At 36.1% G+C, this 11,930-nt stretch overlaps 2 protein-coding genes and 1 pseudogene across 2 annotated transcripts; all 3 read left to right on the top strand.

The window, feature by feature from the left end:
• Positions 1 to 274: 274 nt before the first annotated feature.
• LOC132314721 (glutathione S-transferase T3-like) lies at positions 275 to 946 on the top strand. Its single transcript, XM_059813543.1, has 3 exons — positions 275 to 505; positions 589 to 691; positions 819 to 946. The coding sequence occupies exons 1-3, from the start codon at positions 275 to 277 to the stop codon at positions 944 to 946; spliced, it is 462 nt and encodes a 153-aa protein (XP_059669526.1).
• A 4,100-nt stretch (positions 947 to 5,046) lies between these two features.
• Positions 5,047 to 8,926, top strand: LOC132313342 (receptor-like protein 7). Its single transcript, XM_059812064.1, has 2 exons — positions 5,047 to 8,444; positions 8,601 to 8,926. Exons 1-2 carry the CDS (start codon positions 5,230 to 5,232, stop codon positions 8,602 to 8,604), a joined length of 3,219 nt encoding a protein of 1,072 aa, XP_059668047.1. The 5' UTR covers positions 5,047 to 5,229; the 3' UTR covers positions 8,605 to 8,926.
• Positions 8,927 to 10,061: 1,135 nt separating this feature from the next.
• Positions 10,062 to 11,237, top strand: LOC132314720 (receptor-like protein 33; annotated as a pseudogene).
• Positions 11,238 to 11,930: the final 693 nt, after the last annotated feature.

Genomic DNA, 11,930 nt, shown 5'->3' with positions numbered 1-11,930 from the left:
TCAAGTTTAATTTCATGGATCCCCCAGCACCATATAACAACTACAATTCCTAATTCAACCAATCAAATGATAATTTTGATCATTTCTTATTTGTTGGAGAAGAATCTCAATTTGTTGGATATGAATCTCAATTTCCGTCTCATCAACCTTCTCAAGTTTCCAACATTCCTACTCAAGTGCCACAATCCAGTAACTCCCAACCTCTCAGAAAGCAAAGGCTATTCGGCCTCCTAATTGGTCCACGGTTGAAGATGAGACTTTATGTTATGCGTGGATGGTCATTAGCACTGATGCGGTCATCGGTTCAGACAAACAAAAGGCAGCGTTATGGATTCGAATTCAAAAAAGTTTTGAGCAACACGTTAATGGTGCTGGTACACCTAAAAGAAATCATATCGCCTGCTTGAATCGTTGGTCCATTATGCAACAAATAATTACCAAATTTTCTGGATGCATGGCCCAGATCGAAAGGAATTACCTCAGTGGACAAGACAATGAGTACAAGGTAAGTTATTTATTATATTAAATTTAATTGGAAGATATTTTAAAGATTTATCTTCTAATAATTATTGATTTTTATTTTTTTAGATGACAGCAGCGAAAGAGTTGTTTGCTCGTCAAAATAACACAAAATTTAAGTTTGACAGTTGTTGGAACAATTTGAAGAGCAACAATAAGTGGCATTTACATAGTAAAAAAGAATTGACATTAAAAAAAAAAAAAAAAAAAAAAACAGCCGAAGAAGAGGAGTGGAATCCACATTGATGATAGTGAGCCTATTGGTCACTCAAACCCATCTACTCTATCAAGTAATGCAGCAACGACACCAAGTTCGGTTGAAGGATCGGCGCACATAAGCGAAAATGATCCGATGAATATTGAAGAATGTCATCGACCAGAAGGACAAAAAGCAGCGAAGCAGAGGCGAAATAAGGATAAAAGATAATCTAAAAGTCAGAATAATTTCATTAGCAAATTCGATCATGCAACAACCCTTTATTAAAGACAATCTGAAACTCTTGAGGCCGCTCAAATAGAACGAGAGGCACGCAAAGCAGATAAAAAAAAAAAAAAAACCAGACAACTCGAACTTCAAAGCAAACTAAGAGGATTGAAAACAAACAAAGAGCTGAAGAAATGTTAATCATGCAAAAAGATCTAGAATCGATGCCAACATAAGCCAGGAAAGCATGGCTAATTGAACGCCAAAATGAAATATTGGCATCTATACGCGCACGTGGCAACTCAAGCTTTCCATATGATTATCTCAAGCATTCCATATGATTATTCTGTTTTTTCTAGTTGTTTTATGTTTTTAATTCAAGTCGTATTGTATTGTTTTTTATTTTTATTGTATTGTTTAAATTTATGTCGTATCGTATTGTTTTTAATAATAAATATTCTATTATTTAAATTTTTTTTATGATATAACCGTTAGGAAAAATTTTAAAAATAAAATTTATTAAAAATTTAAAAAATATTAAAATATTAACATTTTTGGAGAGCGAAAATGCATCATTGGAGTACATCCGATAACTAAAATTTGGAGATTCTAAAACGTTGACGTGGTTATGAGAAATGTTGAGGTGGCTATGAGAAAATGCTGATGTGACAAATTCGGAGAGTCCAATGGCGATGCCCTAACGAACAGGGTTATGGTTCGTTGGGGAGTCCAAAGCAACTATTTTATGTGCAGCAGTGACTTAATTTTCTATTTCCAACGTATGGGTTACTATAGTTCTATTTCATCTACCTAAAACAAAAATAATTATTTTTCACGCTATGCAACTGTATATGTGTATTTACAGTAAGATCTCTTTAAATTGGAAAATGAGAAAAAAAAAGTCTGAATTGATTTTTACAAATTTGGCGAAGTACTTTAAAAATTACCGTGTAAGAGTCTTATTGGACACTGTTCATTGAGTCGTCAATAAAAACTGACTCTAACATTGTACCATTATCCTATTGGACACTGTTCATTGAGTCGCCAAAAAAAACTGACTCAACATTGTACAATTACTCCTTTAAATTTCCTGATAAAAAAAAAAAAAAAATCTGAATTGCGGGTGGCCCCTTAATGAAAGGAAGGGTCGTCTTAGATATCAAAGACGGGAGGCTTCGAAGTCATTTGTCGCACAAGGAATAAGGAAAATAAAATTGCCAAATACAAAACGCGGTTTCAGTTTAATTTGATGTCTCTTTTTCTGACTGTTCTTCTTCCTTCTCCTCCTATTTCTAGTCCTCTCAAGTCTTTTGCATTTATAACGTTTACAGTCACTGCCGTGTGGTGTGGTCTAAAGTCTGAACCCACAAAGCCAATAAGTTCAACATTATGGGTTACTCTTTCATTATCCTCTTATTTTCACTCACTCCTAAGCGTGGGTGTATTGTGTCCAATGAGAATTCTACTCAAAAGTGGGAGGATTGGAGGGTTGGAGAGTGAGCAAAGAGAGCTTCATGGAAGCCAAAGAAATGGTACTCGTCGGAGTGTAAAATTTATATAACTTGTCAGGGAGTAGACAAGAGATGCTGCTGCAACATTTACAGGTCTCTTTCCATGGAGTGGGTGATTTGAACTGTTCTTCCTTTTTCTCCTTGTAGCAGTAATGTTAACCAAAACATTATATTTTATTATTATTATTTTTTTTCTTATGTTCAAATTAAAATTCTTATGGACAATTTCTACCATTTTCCTGGAAGCTGTATAGAATGTGATTGATGTTAATTTCTAAGCCTTAATTGTCCTAGCAAGTTAGTGTGAATGTGTAAGTTTGTCGAGGAGATTTTTAGAAAGTTTCCATGTCAAGTATAATTATTGAGCAGTCATTAGACTTTGTTCCATTAACAGCTGAGAGGGAAAACTCATAGAAAACTAATAATAATAAAATGGGCATACTCCGTGCCTAGTTGATAGAGCATTCAATTTTTTGAGCTGGTGCACCGTGTTTTAATACTCCTCTCCCTAATTTACATAAAAATAATAATAATAAAAAAATCAAGTCTGACATTAATAAAAAAAAAAAATTAAGAATAATTTGTGGCACATTTTTTTTATACCAGGTAAGCCGGAGGTAATAAAGGTAGTGGTAAGAATCGATGCCAGGCCGTGTGTGTGGCCACTTAAAGACTTCCCAATTGCTCCAAGCCCCCGGGGCTGTGGCACATTTGATGCTTATAAATATCATTTTTATTTATAAATATATTATTTCTTTATTGTAGAATTCATGCCATCTAGATTAACTAAATATTGTCAAATAAATCGAGTTATTTAACATAATCGCTCCTTGGACGGCTAGTATATGGTAATGATGACTTATTTTTCAAGAAAGTTAGTTACTGGCATCTGAGAAGGAATATCAAAGTGTAAAGAAGTATTTGCCCGTCACACTAAAAATTTCATTTGGTAAACAAACTTTTTGCTATTTTCCCTCCAAAATGTGAAGAATGTGAGCATGTCACTTTCATAAATCAATTCGGTGGAACCTGAAAGAATATTCAACTTTAAAATTTTCCTTATTGTGGAAGGACATTGGTTTGGTATTGAATTAGACATAAAACTACTAAGACAAATCCTGCAAGCTGCATGTGGAGAATGTTCTCGTAGTGGACTACGTCAATTATTGTTCCGCTGCCTTGGGAGACTCGTCATTAATGTTTCTATTTCCAACGTTTAGGCTACTCTAGTTCTATTTCATTTACGTAAAAAAAAAATTAATAATAATTATTTTTCACGCTATGCAACTGTATATGTGTACTTACAGTAAGATCTCTTTAAACTGGAAAATAGAAAAAAAGTTTGAATTAATTTTTATAAATTTGGCAAACTACTTTAAAAATTACTGTGTAAGAGCATCTCCAATTCAATGCTAAAACGTCTGTCATTTCTAAAATATAACAAGGGGACTTCAAAAGGGGTTCTCCAATGCAATGTTAAAATGACTGTCAATTTTTAACTTTGTCAAAAGTTTTACCAATTGTAGCACAAGAAATAGCTACTATTATTTCAAAGAAAGAGAGCGAGAGAGAGAAAGGCGGAGCTTAGATTTGGCGCACACACACACACACATATGTATATTGTATACATATATATATTTTAAAAAGATCATAAAAAATTTCACCAATGCTAGAGAGAAGAGTGCAAAGATGGTGTTAGAGAGAAACAAAGATTAATTTCGTCGGAATCCATGGGTGCCACGGTTGCCAATGAGGATGTCTGTGAAGCAGTAAATTGCTAGAGAGAGAGGAGTGTAGAGATGGCATTGGAGAGAAACATAAAAAATTTCGCCGAAATCGAAATCCATGGTCGCTGATTGTTTTTATTTAGAGATTGTCTTTATTCTGACAAAGGCATTGAAAGATGATGCGAAGAGATGGAGATAGTTGAAAAGGTGGAGAGGATAAATTTGGAGTTGTCTGTTTGTGATAAGGTGATGAGTTGTCAATTTCTTATTAGTTATTGAGATTTCATTTGACACCATCAGCAACAGAAGTCCATAAATCATTTTGTTTTATTTATTTATTTATTTATTTGTCCTATTTTGACTAGATATTTTAAATTTTTGCTTCTTTTTAATTAGGTTTAATTTTAATTTCTTTCTAATGTCTACAACTTGACTTGGAATGTGCCTAATATTAATATTATTGATGCAAATATGAATGGTGAGAATGGTAGTTGAAAAATAATAGTGATTGTGTCAAAAATTAGCATTTTGCATAAAATGCATCATTGGTGTAAAATTACTAAAATGTAGCATTTTGACACTGTAACACTGTCAAAATATAGATTTGACATCCGAATTTAACAATTCTATATTGGAGATACCCTAAGAGTCCTATTGGACACTGTTCATTAAGTCCAGTCAATAAAAACTGAGATTGTACCATTATCCTATTGGACACTGTTCATCATTGAGTCGCCAATAAAAACTGACTCAACATTGTACCATTACTCCTTTAAATTTCCTAATAAAAAAAGAAATCAAGCAAATTTGAATTGCGGGTTAGGTCATGTGGGTCGTCTTAGATATCAAAGAGGAAGCTTCAGTTTAATTTGATGTCTCTTTCCTGACTCTGACCACACTGTTCTTCTTCCTCCTCCTATTCCTAGTCACTGCCGTGTGGTGTGGTCTAAAGTCTGAACCCACAAAGCCAATAAGTTCAACATTATGGGTCACTCTTTCATTATCCTCTTATTTTCACTCACTCCTAAGCGTGGGCGTATTGCGTACAATGAGAATTCTACTCCTTTTCTTCATACCCTTATTCACAATTTTGTTTGGCATCAACACAGACTTTGTTTCTGGCCAATGTCTCAACGATCAGCCATCGCTGTTAGTCCAATTGAAGAACAGCCTCAAATTCGATTCTTCATTTTCCACCAAGCTCATACACTGGAATCAGAATCAGAATCAGAGCACCGATTGCTGCCATTGGAGTGGCGTGAGTTGCGACAACACTACTGGTCGAGTGATAGGTATGGACCTCAACAGCGAATCAATCTCTGGTGGATTCGACAATTCCAGTGCTCTTTTCAGTTTTGTGTCTTTTCAGAGTCTCAATTTGGCTAATAACAACTTCAACTTTACACAAATTCCGGAGACGTTCAGATACCTCACCAGTTTGACATACCTCAATTTGTCAAATGCCGGGTTTGCTGGGCAAATTCCAATTGAACTTTCAAGCATGACGAGGTTGGTTACTCTTGACCTCTCAACCCTTTTCCCTGCTATTCTTCCTTTGAAACTCGAGAACCCAAATTTGTCAGGGCTTGTTCAGAACCTCACTGAACTTAGAGAACTTCTTCTTGATGGTGTAAAGATATCGGCACAGGGAAAGGAGTGGTGCCAGGCCTTATCATCATCCTTGCCCAATTTGCGAGTGTTGAGCTTGTCCAATTGCAATCTTTCAGGCCCTTTTGATTCTGTTCTCTTGAAGCTAAGCAATCTTTCAGTGATCCGTCTGAGTCAGAACAATCTATCCACCACAGTTCCAGAATTCCTTTCAAATTTCATGGAGTTGACACTGTTGCGTCTCAGCTCTTGTAATTTGCAAGGAATGTTTCCAGACCAGATCTTCCAGGTATCAACTTTACAGACGCTTGACTTATCGAACAATAGATTTCTGAATGGTTCTTTGCCAGAATTTCACCACTATGGATCGCTTGAGAACTTGGTTCTTAGCGAAACAAATTTTTCAGGGAGATTACCAAACTCAATTGATAACCTTAGGATGTTGGCCAGGATAGAGCTTTTCAATTGCAACTTCATTGGACCTATTCCAAATTCAATGGAAAACCTCACTCAACTTGTTTATCTGGATTTGTCTTTCAATATGTTTACTGGTCCAATCCCATCATTTCAGAAGTTGAAAAATCTTACCCACATATACTTGTCTAACAATAATTTAACGGGTCAGATTCCCTCCATTCACTTTGATGGCCTCTCGAAACTTGTACATATCGATTTGCGTCACAATTCACTCAATGGGAGTATTCCACCATCGTTGGTGGCGCTCCCATCTCTGCAGAAACTTCGGCTTTCATTTAACCGATTTGGTGGCCAAGTTGATGGATTTTCACATGCTTCATCCTCTTCATTGGATACACTCGATTTGAGGAGTAACAATTTAGAAGGACGCATTCCCAATTCTTTTTTTGAACTTGGAAATCTTAACATCCTCTTACTCTCTTCAAACAAATTCACTGGCCTTATAAACTTGGAAAATATTTACAAGCTCCGTAATCTTACTAATCTTGACCTTTCATACAACGACTTGTCAATCGGTACAAGTGGTAGTAAGTCAGGCTTGTCTGCCTTCCCCCGGATCACCACATTAAAATTGGCTTCTTGCAAGCTGCGAAGTTTTCCTGACCTAAAGAACCAAACAAGACTGGTGCAATTGGACCTTTCAGACAACCAAATTGAAGGGGATATTCCAAACTGGATTTGGAAAGTTGGTAATGAAAGTCTAGCTTACTTGAATCTTTCTTGCAATTTCCTTGTGGACGTGCAAGAACCTTACGATATTCCTTCTAATCTCAGTGTCCTTGACCTGCACTCTAACCAGCTCCATGGGAAAATTCCAAAACCTCCAGAATTTGCAGCCTATGTGGACTACTCGAGCAATAATTTCAGTTCTTTAATCTCAACTGATATTGGTGATCACCTCATATATGCATATTTCTTCTCCCTTTCAAATAATAGCCTCACTGGAGTCATCCCAGAATCTATATGCAATGACAGCTACCTTCAAGTTCTTGATTTGTCGAACAATTATTTGAATGGAACAATACCATCATGTCTAGTTGAGATGAGTACCAAGTCTCTTGGGGTACTGAATCTGCAGAATAATGAACTTAGTGGCAATATTTCAGGGTCATTTCCGAACAGTTGTGCTTTAGAGACTCTTGATCTTAATGGGAATCATTTGGAAGGGCAAGTTCCAAAATCTCTGGCCAAGTGCAAGAAGTTAGAGGTTTTAAACCTTGGGAACAACAGGATTAGTGCTACCTTCCCCTACTTCTTAAGGAACTCATCTGCTTTGCGCGTTCTTGTTTTACGTTCCAACAGGTTCCACGGAGGCATTGACTGTCAAGGGGGCGTCAATAGTTGGTCAAATCTCCAAATAATTGACCTAGCTTCTAACAACTTCAGTGGTAATCTGCCAGATAACTGCATCTTGAATTGGAGAGCAATGATACTCGACAAGAATGATGCACAATCGAAGCTCAATCACCTGCATTTTGACTACCTACAACTCAATGGCTTCTATTATCAAGATACAGTGACAGTTACCAACAAGGGACTAGAGATGGAGCTCGTGAAAATCCTAACTATCTTCACATCCGTTGATTTTTCAAACAACAATTTCCAAGGGACGATACCAGAAACATTTGGAAATCTCACATCACTTTATTTTCTCAACTTATCACACAACACTCTCACTGGCTCAATCCCAACATCAATAGGAAACTTGAAACAGCTTGAATCATTAGATCTCTCCATGAATAAGCTAAATGGTGTCATCCCAGCACAGCTTACGACTCTTACATTCCTTTCATTGTTGAATCTGTCATATAATTTACTGGATGGACAGATCCCAACAGGCTCCCAATTTCAAACATTCGGTGAAGCCTCCTTTGAAGGAAACGAAGGATTGTGTGGGCCTCCTGTGAAGATAAATTGCAACACGGCCATACCACCACCATCGCCAACATTTAAAGACGAGCATTCATTTCCTGAATCTGAGGTATATATAAGCGCTACATTGGGATTTGTTGTGGGATTTGGAATTATCATCGGCCCACTTCTGTTTTACAGAAGATGGAGACTTTGGTACTTCAAGTTCGTTGTTCGAGTTTTCTTGAGGAATATCATCCTTCAGCAAGAGCAGAGAAGAAGAAACAAAATAGCCTACAGAAATCCGATTCCGCCACTTAAGCCATGGTGAATATTAGTAATGCAAGCAGAGTGCTTGTTATTATATATATTTTTTTCTTCTATTTTTCTCCGTTTTGTTTACTTTTTGACTAAGACAGTTCCATTTCTTTCTTTTTGCTTTTACTTTTAATGACTAATCTGTTCTTTATCTGGCTTGGCTAGGTGAGACTGTGTTTCCTATAATAAAGAGGATGGAGCACAACAAAAGGCCTCCTACAATCTTTCTCCTCTATTTTGCAATCTTCATACTGCCCGCAAAGATGTTATAGGGGTTATTTTGTGCACTGTGGATGTCTCATGGCAATAACAGAGATAACAGAGAAATGCTTGATTTCACATTCGATGCACTAATTTTTTATTTTTATATATCAGAGTGAATAAATGGGTCATTGTTTTTAAGTAGAGAATCAGATAGTCTTACTACGCTAAAAATGAAAATGGGTGAAGGAAAGGAACAAATGATATGCATTGCTTATTTCTTCATTGTATACTGTCAAATGGGTTTGTCAAATTTTAAATCCTGCTCCTACAATGTTAACACATTTGAATTATAGTACGTCAGAACTTGAAATGAAGGATTTCAATAAAATGTAGCTCCACAATTAATATCTTGAAATCCTCACTAAGAACTTGCACAAGACATTCACTTATTTGAAACTAGCCAAACATTTATTTATTTAGTACATGCAACCAAAAGTTGCAGCTTTCCATATTTATTTATTTTTTTCCCTTCATCTTCTTTTGGTGCATTCTCCCCCCGAATAGGTTGGACTTCCAACCTTGGATGTCAAAACTCAGGTTATACAACTTACGGAACACCAAGTTTATGTGTAGCGTGGGTGTGAAAATATACTAATAAAACCAAAGTAATAAATGCTACTTTATTTACTGAAAGAAACTCCAATTACCTTGAGTTAGTGAACTATTATACCATGTATTACCTATAATTAGTGAAATATTAAAAGATTATCACTTCTTTGTTCAATATAAGGAAATGTTCATTTCTCATTTTTCTAAGTGCTTGTGCGGCGTGCCCACACAAAATTGTACATGTATTACAAAAGAAAATCTTAGTTAACAATGCAAATATGGAAAGTTGAGCAATTCAAATGGTACAGTTGTATATATATATATATATATATATATATATATATGCATCAAACAACAATCAAGCAACATAAGTTAAAAAAAGATCTAATCTTGATTGATAAAATTAGAATGAACCCCATATATAAGAAGAAAATGAAATGAATGAAAGATCTAAATAAAACCCTAGAATCGACAGTATGCTTTGCAGATGATGGGGTCAAACGGAAGTGATGTGTCTAATTTTAGGGAAAATCCAATTACACCCAAGTTCTCACTCAAAACTGATGCCCCTCATTGCATGAGATTCACTCCATCTATATAGGCAGAGAACTGAGCTTAGTGAGGTAGCAAAATCAGCTTGTTATTCAAGCACCAAACAGACCCATACAAGTTGGATAAGTATTGATAAAGCTTTACACCCGAATTTCTTGACCAAGAAATATACGGAGTAGCTCCTGGTGCAACTTCAATGAATAAAATTGCTTCACAAGTTCCAAAGGCAGTTGCTGATGCAAGTTATGGAAAGAAAATTCTATGTATGCATTAAATGAGAGAGAACAAAGCGTTGTGAGACTTGCTGGTGCATTTTTTCGAATGCTGGGCCAAAGGTGAGCTTCTTCCAAATCGAGAAATGAATTTGAGCCACAAAAATAATGTGAATGCATTAATTTGCATTTTCACATTATTCAACATGAATCAATTTAAGTTTATCCACATAGAAGTATTTCTTCTCCCTTTCAAATAATAGCCTCACTGGAGTCATCCCTGAATCTATATGCAATGACAGCTACCTTCAAGTTCTTGATTTGTCAAACAATCATTTGATTGGAGCAATACCATCATGTCTAGTTGAGATGAGTACCAAATCTCTTGGGGTACTGAATCTGCAGAATAATGAACTTAGTGGCAATATTTTAGGGTCATTCCCGCACAGTAGTGCTTTAAAGACTTTTGATCTTAATGGGAATCATTTGGAAGGGCGAGTTCCGCAATCTCTGGCCAACTGCAAGATGTTAGAGGTTTTAAACCTTGGGAACAACAACATTAGTGACTTCTTCCCCTGCTTCTTACAGAACTCATCCAGTTTGCGCGTTCTCGTTTTATGTACCAACAGGTTCCAAGGAGACATTCGCTGTCGAGGGGGTGACAACAATAGTTGGGCAAATCTCCAAATTATTGACTAGCTTCCAACTACTTCAGTGGTAATCTGCCAATAAATCCTTCATGACCTGGAGAACAATGATGGTTGACAAGAATGATACACAATCGAAGCTCAATCACCTGCATTTTGAATTCCTACAACTCAATAACTTCTATTATCAAGATACAGTGAGAGTTACCAACAAGGGACTAGAAATGGAGCTTGTGAAAATTCTAACCTTCTTCACATCCATTGATTTTTCAAACAACAGATTCCAATGGATGATACCAGAAATAGTTGGAAATCTCACATCACTTTATGTTCTCAACTTATCACACAACGCTCTCACTTGCCCGATCCCAACATCAATAGGAAACTTGAAACAGCTTGGATCATTAGATCTCTCCGTGAATAAGCTAAGTGGTGTCATTCCGACACAGCTTGCTACTCTTACATTCCTTTCATTCTTGAATCTGTCATATAATCTACTGGTTGGACGGATCCCAGCAGGCCCACAAATTCAAACATGCTCTGAAACCTCTTTTGAAGGAAACGAGGGATTATGTTGACCTCCTTTGAAGACAAATTGCAGCAAGGCGGTGATATCACCGTCATCACCAACATTTAAAGACAAACATTCATTTCCTAAATCTGAGGTATATGTAAGTGCTGAATTGGGATTTATTGTGGGCTTAGGGATTATCATCGGGCCACTACAGTTTTATAGAAGATGGAGTTTTTGGTACTTCAATTATGTTGAACGAATTTTCTTGAGGAATATTATCCATCAGCAAGAGCAGAGAAGAAGATAAAGAAGAGCTTACAGAAATTCGATTCAACCACAAAGGGCTGGTGAATAGAAATAATGCAAGCAGAGTTCTGGTGATTATTTCTTTTTTCTTCTTTTGTTTACTTTTTGGCTAACACAGTTCCAAAACACAGTGATAACTACAAATCTTTCTTAATTTCTTAATCTTTGACTTTTAATATCTCTAATATATTTTTTATCTGGCTTGGCTAGGTGAGAGAGTGTTTTCTACAATGAAGAAGATGGAGCACAACAAAAACCTCCCACCATCTTTCTCCTCTATGATGCAATCTTCATTCTGCCCAACAACCATGTTATAGAGGTTATCTTGCGCATTTTGGATGTCTCATGGCAATAATAGTGAAAAATGTTTGATTTGACATTTAATGAACTAGTTTTTCTATATGGAAGTGAATAAATGGGTCACAGTTTTAAGTAGAGAAATATCAAGATG

Source organism: Cornus florida, unplaced genomic scaffold (genome assembly GCF_030987335.1).
Source record: "Cornus florida cultivar Cherokee Brave unplaced genomic scaffold, ASM3098733v1 CherokeeBrave_3.0.0_Hap2_Chr06, whole genome shotgun sequence".
In the NCBI taxonomy this organism is placed as follows: domain Eukaryota; kingdom Viridiplantae; phylum Streptophyta; class Magnoliopsida; order Cornales; family Cornaceae; genus Cornus; species Cornus florida.
Note: the sequence above shows the minus strand (reverse complement) of the source record. Positions and strands in the feature narration are given on the sequence as shown.